Source organism: Schistocerca americana, chromosome 8 (genome assembly GCF_021461395.2).
Source record: "Schistocerca americana isolate TAMUIC-IGC-003095 chromosome 8, iqSchAmer2.1, whole genome shotgun sequence".
NCBI classification, from domain to species: domain Eukaryota; kingdom Metazoa; phylum Arthropoda; class Insecta; order Orthoptera; family Acrididae; genus Schistocerca; species Schistocerca americana.
In genome coordinates, this window is record NC_060126.1 from 507,515,984 (window position 1) to 507,531,047 (window position 15,064).

Sequence of the window (15,064 nt, forward strand, 5' to 3'; positions counted from 1 at the left end):
AAATACATGTAGATTTTGTCTGTTTCTTTTGCAGTCATCACTACCTGAGCTGATACACGATACTTACTAGTAACTGAATATAGTTTATAATTGTCAATAGTTTTAGTACCTGTAAAATATTTGGAAGGGAAACTACCAAGGGTTTATGCTTTAAAGTTGTGATTTTCTCAGGTATAAAATTTAGTGGGACACTGTCTGAATGCTGCAAAAATCAAAACTGGAGCGCAAAACAATAATGATGTTGATTTTCTCTAAATGCTGTTTTCTATGTACAAAGAAATTAAGTAGTAACACTGTTTATGTGTCACAGGAAATTATTTTCTCTGAAACCAGCTTTCATTAAGAGATCATGCATACAGCTGAACTGGAATATCATAGATAATAAATGTTTTGATGGCAATAAAAATACACACTGACTGATGTAAATACTGTTTCCCGTGACCCTAAGATAATTAGTAGTGGTTACTAAATCCTGAAAAGGTCTTGAACAATCAGAAGCTCTGACAATTTTTATTCACATAATTAGGGCTCTGCTGCATCTTTCATTAAATCCAGTTACACACCATACCAAAATATTGCAGACAAGATCCACTGAACATGAAAATAACTAAGATATAAGTAAGAGCAAAAGTTAATCTGTTAATTGAACTAAAGTAAATTTTAAAGCATGATAATGAAGTATGTTGAGTGTAAGTAAATGCCTCATTTTGGAATAGATCAATAATGGCAATATTTTTATTTCTGCAAACAATGATTTTTAGTTTCAAGGGTAAAACAAGTAAATGAACGTTTTTATTTATTTGTTTATTTATTTTATTACACAACTACGTAAAATGAAAGTAGACTCCTCTAGGTTCCAGAATGATCACCCCTCTGCAGTGGAGTGTGTGCTCATTTGAAACTTCCTGACAAATCAAACCTATGTGAGGGACTGGGGCTCAAATCCTCTGACATTTGTCTTTCATGGGCAGGTGCTCACCAACTGATCTACTCAAAAAAGACTGTGGCCCCTCTCACAGCTTTGCTACCACTACAGCCTTTCTCATGTTTTCCGAGCTTAAAGAAGTTGTGCCACATACTTTGTCACACTAGCACTCCCAGGTTTGCTAGAAAGTGTCATTTTCCTCTTATACATAGTGAAGATCACAAAAAGACTTATTTAGGCTCTATATAACACATAAAATGCTTTTCGTTATAATAGAGGGAAACATTCCACGTAGGAAAAATATATCTAAAAACAAAGATGATGTGACTTACCAAATGAAAGTGCTGGCAGGTCGACAGACACACAAACAAACACAAACATACACACAAAATTCAAGCTTTCGCAACAAACTGTTGCCTCATCAGGAAAGAAGGAAGGAGAAGGAAAGACGAAAGGATGTGGGTTTTAAGGGAGAGGGTAAGGAGTCATTCCAATCTCGGGACCGGAAAGACTTACCTTAGGGGGAAAAAAGGACGGGTATACACTCGCACACACACACACATATCCATCCACACATCATGGATATGTGTGTGCGTGTGCGAGTGTATACCCGTCCTGTTTTCCCCCTAAGGTAAGTCTTTCCGCTCCCGGGATTGGAATGACTCCTTACCCTCTCCCTTAAAACCCACATCCTTTCGTCTTTCCCTCTCCTTCCTTCTTTCCTGATGAGGCAACAGTTTGTTGCGAAAGCTTGAATTTTGTGTGTATGTTTGTGTTTGTTTGTGTGTCTGTCGACCTGCCAGCACTTTCATTTGGTAAGTCACATCATCTTTGTTTTTAGATATATAAAATGCTTTTCGTTATACAATGACATTTTAAAAGCTCTCATTATTTTTTAGAACCTGAATAACTCAAAGAAAAATTATATTTTATCTGCATATTCCTCTTTGTTGTGTTTGACAGTCTAGTATTATACAGAGAAGTACTTACCTATTGACGGTCTAAGTATTGCCACTGGTAACAAGTCTCTAAAGTCATTTATCACGTTTTCAGCAAGTGATTTTGTGTAAACATATGTGTTGGGTAGATTTCCCAGCAACCTAAAAATCACAAACATAATCAGTGTAAATACTACACTTGAAAAAACTATGAAATGTCCAGACCAATTAATGAAAGAATTTTAAATGTCTGTGTCTGTTATCTCATCCCAAGTTTTTAACAACATTTCAAGAATATTTCAACATCTTGGAGAGCTAACAAACACAAATAATATTAATTCACAAACATTGTTTTTTTCCTTCTCCATGTGGATGTACTTAATGCTTAAAAACTGGGTACTGCAGCCTTGAATGTGATATAGTGTCGAATAAGATTATTAGCCTGTTGTCAGCTATTCTGTTTAATTCATTTTTTAGGTTCTTTTCTTTTATGCGGACATGATTTCTGTGGCTATAAATGAACTTCAACAGCTTAGGTTTTCACAGCCGGCCATACGGAGTGACCACGTTGTTTCAGGCGCCGTGTCATGTCACGGATTGTGTGGTCCCTCCTGCCAGAGGTTCAAGTCCTCCCTCAGGCATGTGTGTGTGTTGTTCTTAGCATAAGTTAGTTTAAGTAGTGTGCAAGTCTAGGGACCGATGATCTCAGCAGTTTGATCCCTTAGGAATTCTCATACATTATAAATTTTTTTTGTTTTTCACAGCTGTCTCTCTATGAGAAAGCTACAGTTAAGAAAAGAGGTGTAGGCAAGAACAAGAACAATTCTGAATGTTCCAATTGAAAAGTTGTTTTTTCTCCTGTGAAATAAAAAAAAAAAAATCTGTTTTGCATTCCGTATTTGCTGTTTGTAGATGATGTAATGTGGACAAAAGATGGTTTTAGAAATGTAAACAAAATGATGGAAACAAACTAAAAAGCATGAAAAGTCAAAGAGGCCTGCCAATAATGCAGTTTCACTTTCACTTTTAGGAACAGAGAGAATTAAGGAGAAACTTAGTGAGGTGTCAGACTTTCAGTACGTTGAAAATAACAGAGGAACTTTTTCTGAGTAATAAACTGTATTTTCTTTTGTTGAAAATTCAAAACTCCCTTACGTGGGCATCACAAAAAAGACAATTTGCTCCAGTGAAAACAGGGGCACTTTGAGAATTATTAAATTATGCATCTAAGTTAGATTCAGATCTGAATAATCTTTTAGAATCTAGTGTAGTAGTCAAAGGTGTTTTTAAGCCCATCCAGAATGAGATGCTTGACTGTCTGCTACAAATAAATGTAGTATGAGAAGATAAGGACAGAAACTGGAAAAGATTCTTTTACAAACTGTCATGGGCAATGACACAAGAGATGTATCAGAACACATTCAAGTCATCCTTGTTCTTTAGTGCATATTGAATGCAGAAATATTTTAGTGTTGTGGGGATTCTAAGAAAACAAATTGCAGTTCCATATTTTAATATATTTTGGAACTACTGGACGTAATTCTTCAAGAAATTAATCAGAAATTTGTCAACTACATTTAAATAGTTATAAAATTGGTTCTTCCTACTATCAGAGCAACTTTAGACAAGGCGGAGTGGCAATTTACACACACAATACTATTAGGTCACAAGTTATAGATGTATCTAAATACTGTATTGAAGAGCACTTTGAATGTTGTGCAGTCAAATTAGAGCTTGAATCACAGTTCCCGATCATAGTAACAGTTTACAGGACACTTATGGGAAACATTCAAAAATTTCTCTCTCAGCTAGAAACAGTTCTTACTAAACTTTATAGAAACAATAGTAATGTCATCATATGTGGTGGCTGTAAAATAAACTTATTCACAAAACATAGCACTCAGATACTATTAGAATCACTATTGTTAACCTTCAATCTGCTCCCCATGATCTCATTCCCAACAGGAGTATATGGGCACAGCTAGACCCTGATTGATAATCTGTTCCTAGATCTCACAAATTACAATGAAATGACGACACGGGTAGTAACAAATGGTCCGTCTGATCACGATGGTCAAATGACAACCCAAAAACTTGCCAGCAGCAAACAGCACATGGCCATTGTAACCAAGTTAAACATGTTAGAACAATAAATGCTGAATCTACTTGCTTGTTCAGAAACAGTTTATGCCATGAACTATGGGAGGAAGTATACCAGGCTGACACATGAATGAGTAACTCAACTCTTTCCTGAACTTATTCCTTAAAGATTCTGAAGCTTCTTTTCCCCAAATACAGATTAAAATCAAACCAACTTGTAGTAAAAGGAAAGAGTGGCTAACTACTGGCATAAAAATATCATGTAACAAAAGGGGAGATCTGTATGTACAATAGAGGACTAGTACAGACCCAGCAGTAGAGTTACACTATAAGAAATACTGTAAAATTCTAACAAGTTTAATCAAGAAGGCCAAACAGTTGCACTATGCACAAAAAATTAGGAACTCAAGCAATAAAACAAAAACCATATGGCACATCATAAAAAGTGAAACAAATAGGAACATAAATCCTGACAATAATAACCACAAAGTTGCAGCCTTAGATTTCAACAATTTTTTTCTCACTATAGCTGAAAAAACAGTGAACCATAATAAACACTCTCATGCAGAAGCTATTGAACTACTTAACCACATGCAAACAACATCTAAAGTAGCACTTCATTTCAGCAATACAACTCCTAAAGAAATTGAAAAAACCATAAAATTACTCAAAACTCAGATTCCTGTGGATACAATGGCATATCAAGTAGGATTTTAAAATCAGGTGCAGACTTATTCAGTTATATATTGTGTTATTTGCACAACCAATCTATGGAAACTGGTGTGTTCCCAGATAGATTAAAACATGCAGTGGTAATGCCAATCCACAAAAGTGGAGCAAGGGATGAAATATCCAACTATTGGCCCATCTCTATGCTGCCAGTGTTCTCAAAGGTATTTGACAGAATAGTGTACGATGGGATTTATAGTCACACTACACAAAATGGTTTACTGGCTCCTACACAGTTCGGCTTTCGTAAGGCCGCCTCCACAGACAGTTCTATATTTAACCTAACAGATGAATTTTAGGTGAACTACAAAAGGTATCCAATGGGGATATTTTGTGACCTTGTCAAGGCATTTGATTGTGTAGATCACAACACACTCTTACAAAAGCTTCCATATTATGGCATTAAAGACAAATCTTTGACTTGGATAGAATCATACTTACAGAACAGGAAGCAAAGGGTTGTCTTAAGGGGAACAGGTACAGCATTAAAATCAGACTGGGGAAATATAAAGTATGGAGTCCTGCAGGGCTCAATTCTTGAGCCACTAATTTTCCTGATATACATCAACGATCTACCAATCACAATCAATAACAGAGCAAAAATAGTAATGTTTGCCGACAATACAAGTATCCTCTTAAAAGGACACAACTCCACAATGCATCATACAGTCATGTCAGTCTCTACCCAAGTACACAAATGGCTCACTGTGAATAGCCTAACCTTAAATATTTCAAAAACCAATATGATACAGTTTCTGACAAAAAATAAGAAAATTAAGTTCCTGAAACACATGTTAATAATCACAAAATTAATGAAACTACACATACAAAATTCCTAGGTATCCAGATAGACAGTCACCTAAGATGGAAAGAACAAATTGATCAGCTAGTCAAGAAACAGCTCATCATGCTTTGCACTAAGAGCTCTCCATCAGTTAGTGGACAGAGAAATAATGTTGTTGTCATATTTTGCATATTTCCATTCTGTTCTCTCCTATGGCGTAATTTTCTGGGGAAATCCTGCAGGCGTTGAAAAAGTCTTCAGAATACAAAAATGAGCAATGAGACTAGTATGTGGGGTCCCTAATGGGGCATCTTGCAGAGGTCTCTTCCAATCTCACAATACTTACCATCACAGGTCAGTATATACACTCACTTATGTTATTTGTAGCCAAGAACAGGGAATTGTTTCAACAAAATTGTGATATCCACAACCATGACACAAGACAGGTAAAAAATTTTCACCAAGGCTCTGCAACTCTCACTAAAGTACACAGGGGAGTTACTGAGTCAGGTATAAAAGTCTTCAATAAGCTCCCTGTCAATATAAAAAAGGAAATAAATAATGTACAGGTTGTCAAAAGAAAACTAAAATTATTCCTCATCAAACAAACTTTCTATAAAATTAATGAATACTTAGAGTTGTAAGGTACAAGAGTGGGGGAAACTGCCTACAAAAAGCACTCCCTTAAAGATAAAGTATGATGCTGTTACTTTTAGTTTAACTGGAATTGAGGTGATAAAATGTAAATTTAACTATGTCATTACTAGAAAATGTGAACTCCTATGTATTCCACACTCTTGAGCATTCACTTAAACCTCTTCTTGAGGAATGCAGTTAAAATTTGTATTCAATCCAAACCATGACCATGAAGCAAATTTACCTGCTTATATATGTCAGTAGCTTAAAAATATGCACTATCACTTATTCTACTATTTTAAACAGTTACTTAAACTGTTTTTGGCATAATGCAGGCTTTAATACTGCATGCTAGTCATTGTTCTTGGTAAATAGACAAATGTCTGTGCAATGTGATGTATAAATGTTCATATACTACTGTATTGCTTCAATTGACTTGTCCTATATTACTTGTACATTGGTTGTATAATACGTAATCAACAGGACTAAATAAATAAATAAATAAATAAAAAGGAAGTGAGTATTGCACAAAATGGGACAAAATTGTTCTCTAACATTCAGGCTGTTCTAACAGTCTTCTCAAGAGCACTGCAATGCATGTCCATTCTCAATAAGAATATGGACATCATCATTCCATGTGTTTCCTCTACAACATAGAACTTGAACATACAGACCACAAAAATTTACAATCTCTAAAAAATAGCATTACTGAAATTCAGTCAACAACAAATGTTGATGGAACCATTGTCACAGGAATTTTAAAATACCTGTATGATGATAATTTTAAGATTTTGTTATGGCTTTTTCATCGGATTATGCCTTACACTCTTCAAAGAAGCTGAGTAAGCAATTGACTGTATAATGGACAGATATACTTCCATTAAATACGTAGTACCTGCTAAATTTTTCAGTGAGTAATGCTTCACTACTTGTATGAATGAACACCCTACAGAAGATATGATACTGGTCTCTGAAGCTTATTCCATGATTGACAATGAAAACCTTGAAACTTGACTAAAAGCATTGTACTGTAGGTCTGATGTTCATGAATATTGCAAATTAACAGAGCTGCTCATATTTATCTTGTAAAATAATGTATATGATGTTCTTAGTGAAATTACAAAACTCATAAAAATCCTGTTGACAGTTTGGATAACTAAATCAGAGGCAGAATGCTGCTTTTTAACACTGAAAACTACAAAAACTTTTTTAAAATCACTATGAATTTGGAAAGACTGAATGCACTTGGAGTCCTTTTAATGGAGAAAATTTTTTCTCAGTTATCATCCAGAGTTCAAGCAGAAACATATTGATTTTTTCACATAAATAAAAACAAGAAGAATGGATTTCATTTTCAAATATATAGATTAAGCTTGAAAAGTAACAATTTGAATTAAAGAAAACAAGAATATGATTTTATTCTTATAGAAATTTAACAAGTTACTGAATGAATTTTCCTTTTATACATGTAAGTTCCCTTTTACAATATTTCAAATGATGCTATTTTATAGAGCAGTACTCCCACTAACTTTAGCCAAGAGCTACCACTGATACCTGCACTATAATAAAAAAAATTATGTTTGTGGCAAATGAATGATTGACATTAGCAGATGTTATGTCATGGTACATAAGTGTTACCATTGTTTTGACAGAAATTTGCATGTGCGTTTTGTAATGTTGTAGAGATTAATGGGCATAGGGACAACAGATATCTTGTAACTGCTAAAATAATTATGATGCACCTGTAGAGAGAGATTTTATTTATAGTGTATAATAATATAACATACTCTGGAGTCAGTTTCTCAAGATTTTCAGGATCCATATTCTCTGCAAGTTCTATTAGTTTCATGTAGTTGCCACGGGCAGGATACACAATTTCTTGTGGTGCTTTATGGTCACAGTTACTGTATGCTGTTGAGACATGCACAAATGCCTGTGGAAAGAAAAACAATCAATAGTTATCTCACCTGACTATTCTTTCATTTAAAATGTTACTGTCAGTTGCCACAGAACAAGACTACACCAGTAGTTGGTAACATGAGTGCTCATGATTCTAACTTAATAATGTCATTCCAGGTCAAAAATCAAAATGAGAAATTTTTAAGTTAGTTCCATGTTGCATAGACCAGGCTTACAATAAACTTTATTATGTGGAACAATTCAGCCGAACAAAAGATTGCATACACAATTAAAAATGTATTTATAGGACTTCATGCTGACTATTTATAAGTTTGTAATTAATTACTTATTTTTAATGAGCAGAGAAGCGAAGCAGTGCCAGGAATCGTCGTGGCTGAACGTGGCTCACCAGTGCGACAGCCTGGCCCCCCAACTACGTTGTGTCAGCAGTGTCGCAGGCCCCACAGTAGCAGTGAGGGGCTGGGTGTGGGAGGTGTGCTAACCTGTTTCACTGTAGAGCCAGGGTGGAGGCTCCTGCCATCACTGGGCGTCCTCTTCTGAAGATACAGCCAGTAGTGACAGGTAATTTTTTTTCTTTTATCTGTCATTTCTTTCACTTTCTTACACTAGGTATTCATGTCTTCGTTGGCACAGCTTACCTGTGTTTGGTAATAATATCAAAACATAATTGCAATTTATTTCATTTTCTGTAATGGACAAATATGTTTTTGTATTATTACATGAATATAGAAAGACTTTAAATTCTTTTTTCCATATTAACTGAGATGTGAAGACTGCTGTGTAAATCATATAAATCGTACACATGAAAACACTTAGTAATACACAGTGAGGGAGAATTTTTGTGTGTGTGTGTGTGTGTGTGTGTGTGTGTGTGTGTGTAGGTTTGAAATGCAAAGACTTACCGAGACATTGAATTGTGGAAATCAGCAACTGACAATAGTAGTGGGGGAACTGACACATTTTGGAACTGAAACATTTCGTTAGTGTGGGTTGCATACATTCAGTGGCATACTTGATTGACTTATGGCCCCCTTCCCCTCCCCTTAACCTATTATTCTGTGGATTAATTTTATGACCCCCTAGGGATAGTCCATCCTTGTGAGAATCTGCCTTTCTGAAAACACTCCATTCTCCCCCCCCCCCCCCCCATCTACCACCTCCCCCCACCCTGTGGGTAATCACAACCCCCTCCCCATCCCCCTCTCTGATACAGGCACACTTTTGATATCAAATTAATTGACTAATTAATTAAATCAAATGATTAATTAGCCCTTCCCCCTATAGGAAATCCCACATCCCTCTCTCCCATACCCACTGCCCCTCCCCTTCCTCCCCCATCTGGTAAGTGATGGGAAAGGGACTCAATCTGTGCTGGAGAGGAAGGGTCTCATGACACGAAATTGAAATCATGTTCTTGTTGTGGTACTCTTCAGTCCAGAGACTGGTTTGATGCAGCTCTCCATGCTACTCTATCCTGTGCAATCTTCATCTCCCAGTACCTACTGCAGCCTACATCCTTCTGAATCTGCTTAGTGTCTCCCTCTATGATTTTTACCCTCCACGCTGCCCTCCAATACTAAATTGGTGATCCTTTGATGCCTCAGAACATGTACTACCAACCGATCCCTTCTTCTAGTCAAGTTGTGCCACAAACTCCTCTTCTCCCCAATTCTATTCAATACCTTCTCATTGGTTATGTGATCTACCCATCTAATCTTCAGCATTCTTCTGTAGCACCACATTTCAAAAGCTTCTATTCTCCTATTGTCCAAACTATTTATCGTCCATGTTTCACTTCCATACATGGCTACACTCTGTACAAATACTTTCGGAAATGACTTCCTAACATTTAAATCTATATTCGATGTTAACAAATTTCTCTTCTTCAGAAACGCTTTCCTCGCCATTGCCAGTCTACATTTTATATCCTCTCTACTTGGATCATCATCAGTTATTTTGCTCCCCAAATAGCAAAACTCCTTTACTACTTTAAGTGTCATTTCCTAATCTAATTCCCTCAGCATCACCCAATTTAATTTGACTACATTCCATTATCCTCGTTTTGCTTTTGTTGATGTTCATCTTATATCCTCCTTTCAAGACACTATCCATTCCGTTCAACTGCTCTTCCAAGCAACCTCAAAGTTTTTATTCCTTCTCCGTGGATTTTAATACCTACTCCGAATTTTTCTTTTGTTTACTTCACTGCTTGCTCAATATAAAGATTGAATAACATTGGGGAGAGGCTACAACCCTGTCTCACTCCCTTCCCAAACACTGCTTCCCTGTCATGTCCCTCGACTCTTATAACTGCCATCTGGTTTCTATACAAATTGTAAATAGCCTTTCGCTCCCTGTATTTTACCCCATCCACCTTCAGAATTTGAAAGAGAGTATTCCAGTCAACATTGTCAAATGCTTTCCCTATGTCTACAAATGCTAGAAATGTAGGTTTGCCGTTCCTTAATCTATTTTCTAAGATAAGTCGTAGAGTCAGTATTGCCTCACGTGTTCCAACATTTCTGCGGAATCCAAAGTGATCTTCCCCGAGGTCGGCTTCTACCAGTTTTTCCATTCGTCTGTGAAGAATTCGCGTTAGTATTTTGCAGCTGTGACTTATTAAACTAATAGTTCGGTAATTTTCTCATCTGTCAACAACTGCTTTCTTTGGGATTGGAATTATTATATTCTTCTTGAAGTCTGAGGGAATTTCGCCTGTCTCATACATCTTGCTCACCAGATGGTAGAGTTTTGTCAGGACTGGCTCTCCCAAGGCCGTCAGTAGTTCCAATGCAATGTTGTCTACTCCTGGGGCCTTGTTTCGACTCAGGTCTTTCAGTGCTCTGTCAAACTCTTCACGCAGTATCGTATCTCCCATTTCATCTTCATCTACATCCTCTTCAATTTCCGTAACATTGTCCTCAAGTACATCGCCCTTGTATAGACCCTCTATATACTCCTTCCATCTTTCTGCTTTCCCTTCTTTGGTTAGAACTGGGTTTCCATCTGAGCCCTTGATATTCATACAAGTGGTTCTCTTTTCTTCAAAGGTATCTTTAATTTTCCTGTAGGCAGTATCCATCTTACCCCTAGTGAGATAAGCCTCTACATCCTTACATTTGTCCTCTAGCCATCCCTGCTTAGCCATTTTGCACTTCCTGTCGATCTCATTTTTGAGACATTTGTATTCCTTTTTGCCTGCTTCATTTACTGCATTTTTATATTTTCTCCTTTCATCAATTAAATTCAATATTTCTTCTGTTACCCAAGGATTTCTATTAGCCCTTGTCTTTTTGACTACTTGATCCTCTGCTGCCTTCACTACTTCATCCCTCAAAGCTACCCATTCTTCTTCTACTGTATTTCTTTCCCCCATTCCTGTCAATTGTTCCATTATCCTCTCCCTGAAACTCTGCATAACCTCTAGTTAGTCAGTTTATCCAGGTCCCATCTCCTTAAATTCCCACCTTTTTGCAGTTTCTTCAGTTTTAATCTACAGTTCATAACTAATGATTGTGGTCAGAGTCGACATCTGCCCCTGGAAATATCTTACAATTTAAAACCTGGTTCCTAAATCTCTGTCTTACCATTATATAATCTATCTGAAACCTTTTAGTATCTCCAGGCTTCTTCCATGTATACAGCCTTCTTTTGTGATTATTGAACCAAGTGTTAGCTATAGCTGCATATTCTCTTTATTCAATCAGTTTATGGGGGACAGGCTCCCCCACTTGGGAAGAGCTCACATCTGAACCTCCCACCCCAGCTTCCCACGATGTAATAACTGTAAGCACCAGAGAATGGAACAAAGTGCAGTATAGAAGCCACTGTTTGGGTTCCTCGGCACGTGTGTCCATCATTCGGGCGCTGCCACGGAGGTCGAAAACTGCCCACTGTCCTAATTACATATCACGATAGTAAATACTACTGACCACGGACTGAATATGGGCCTTTTTTTATCTCACTGCTCCAAAGAAAGCATCAAGTGTCGCCATTCTGTCACTTCCTGGCTCTGTCTCTCTCAGGATGCTACTTCCTGTTTGTATGTATGAACCAACTTCTTCAAACATGCAGACGGAGGTTTCCACCTCTCCTCAGAAGACTGTGTTCCTATTGGCTAATGATAGGGACAAAGGGAGAGCTGACACAATTTTGACATCAGAAATAGAGGGAAAGAGCCCGTTTGCACTACCCTATCAAATTAATTGTTTAACAATTAATAGAGGGAAACATTCCACGTGGGAAAAATATATTTAAAAACAAAGATGATGTGACTTACCAAACGAAAGTGCTGGCAAGTCGATAGACACACAAACAAACACAAACATATACACAAAATTCGAGCTTTCGCAACAAACTGTTGCCTCATCAGGAAAGAGGGAAGGAGAGGGAAAGACGAAAGGATGTGGGTTTTAAGGGAGGGGGTAAGGAGTCATTCCAATCCCGGGAGCGGAAAGACTTACCTTAGGGGAAAAAAGGACGGGTATACACTCGCACACACACATATATCCATCCACACATATACAGACACAAGCAGACATATTTAAAGACAAAGAATTTGGGCAGAGATGTCAGTTGAGGTGGAAGTGCAGAGGCAAAGATGTTGTTGAATGACAGGTGAGGTATGAGTGGCGACAACTTGAAATTAGCGGAGATTGAGGCCTGGTGGATAACGGGAAGAGAGGATATATTGAAGAGCAAGTTCCCATCTCCGGAGTTCGGATAGGTTGGTGTTGGTGGGAAGTATCCAGATAACCCGGACGGTGTAACACTGTGCCAAGATGTGCTGGCCGTGCACCAAGGCATGTTTAGCCACAGGGTGATCCTCATTACCAACAAACACTGTCTGCCTGTGTCCATTCATGCGAATGGACAGTTTGTTGCTGGTCATTCCCACATAGAATGCGTCACAGTGTAGGCAGGTCAGTTGGTAAATCATGTGGGCGCTTTCACACGTGGCTCTGCGTTTGATCGTGTACACCTTCCGGGTTACAGGACTGGAGTAGGTGGTGGTGGGAAGGTGCATGGGACAGGTTTTACACCGGGGGCGGTTACAAGGGTAGGAGCCAGAGGGTAGGGAAGGTGGTTTGGGGATTTCATAGGGATGAACTAACAGGTTACGAAGGTTTGGTGGACGGCGGAAAGACACTCTTGGTGGAGTGGGGAGGATTTCATGAAGGATGGATCTCATTTCAGGGCAGGATTTGAAGGAATCCTCAGAACCTTAGGCCCCCTACAAAACCCTTCACCTGACTCCATCCATCTCCTGACCCCACCGACACCCCGCACCCCTACCTTCTACCTTCTTCCTCAAATTCACAAACCCAATCGTCCTGGCCGCCCCATTGTAGCTGGTTACCAAGCCCCCACAGAACGTATCTCTGCCTACGTAGATCAACACCTTCAACCCATTACATGCAGTCTCCCATCCTTCATCAAAGACACCAACCACTTTCTCGAACGCCTGGAATCCTTACCCAATCCGTTACCCCCAGAAACCATCCTTGTAACCATTGATGCCACTTCCTTATACACAAATATCCCGCACGTCCAGGGCCTCGCTGCGATGGAGCACTTCCTTTCACGCCGATCCCCTGCCACCCTACCTAAAACCTCTTTCCTCATTACCTTAGCCAGCTTCATCCTGACCCACAACTTCTTCACTTTTGAAGGCCAGACATACCAACAGTTAAAGGGAACAGCCATGGGTACCAGGATGGCCCCCTCGTATGCGAACCTATTCATGGGTCGCTTAGAGGAAGCCTTCTTGGTTACCCAAGCCTGCCAACCCAAAGTTTGGTACAGATTAATTGATGACATCTTCATGATGTGGGCTCACAGTGAAGAACAACTCCAGAATTTCCTCTCCAACCTCAACTCCTTTGGTTCCATCAGATTCACCTGGTCCTACTCCAAATCCCATGCCACTTTTCTTGATGTTGACCTCTACCTGTCCAATGGCCAGCTTCACACGTCCGTCCACATCAAACCCACCAACAAGCAACAGTACCTCCATTATGACAGCTGCCACCCATTCCACATCAAACGGTCCCTTCCCTACAGCCTAGGTCTTCGTGGCAAACGAATCTGCTCCAGCCCGGAATCCCTGAACCATTACACCAACAACCTGACAACAGCTTTCGCATCCTGCAACTACCCTCCCGACCTGGTACAGAAGCAAATAACCAGAGCCACTTCCTCATCCTCTCATACCCAGAACCTCCCACAGAAGAACCCCAAAAGTGCCCCACTTGTGACAGGATACTTTCTGGGACTGGATCAAACTCTGAATGTGGCTCTCCAGCAGGGATACGACTTCCTCAAATCCTGCCCTGAAATGAGATCCATCCTTCATGAAATCCTCCCCACTCCACCAAGAGTGTCTTTCCGCCATCCACCTAACCTTTGTAACCTGTTAGTTCATCCCTATGAAATCCCCAAACCACCTTCCCTACCCTCTGGCTCCTACCCTTGTAACCGCCCCCGGTGTAAAACCTGTCCCATGCACCCTCCCACCACCACCTACTCCAGTCCTGTAACCCGGAAGGTGTACACGATCAAAGGCAGAGCCACGTGTGAAAGCGCCCACGTGATTTACCAACTGACCTGCCTACACTGTGACGCATTCTGTGTGGGAATGACCAGCAACAAACTGTCCATTCGCATGAATGGACACAGGCAGACAGTGTTTGTTGGTAATGAGGATCACCCTGTGGCTAAACATGCCTTGGTGCACGGCCAGCACATCTTGGCACAGTGTTACACCGTCCGGGTTATCTGGATACTTCCCACTAACACCAACCTATCCGAACTCTGGAGATGGAAACTTGCTCTTCAATATATCCTCTCTTCCCATTATCCACCAGGCCTCAACCTCCGCTAATTTCAAGTTGCCGCCACTCATACCTCACCTGTCATTCAACAACATCTTTGCCTCTGCACTTCCGCCTCGACTGACATCTCTGCCCAAACTCTTTGTCTTTAAATGTGTCTGCTTGTGTCTGTATATGTGTGGATGGATATGTGTGTGTG

General features: G+C 39.3%; 1 protein-coding gene across 1 annotated transcript in view; it reads right to left on the bottom strand.

The window, feature by feature from the left end:
* Window positions 1-15,064, bottom strand: part of LOC124545946 (putative fatty acyl-CoA reductase CG5065) — a 140,377-nt gene that overhangs the window by 99,127 nt on the left and 26,186 nt on the right. Inside the window, exons 2-3 of the mRNA XM_047124907.1 lie at window positions 7,900-8,045; window positions 1,916-2,025 (exon numbers count right to left, since the gene is read on the bottom strand). Coding sequence (XP_046980863.1) covers window positions 1,916-2,025; window positions 7,900-8,045 — 256 coding nt within the window. The remainder of the gene's footprint in view (window positions 1-1,915; window positions 2,026-7,899; window positions 8,046-15,064) is intronic.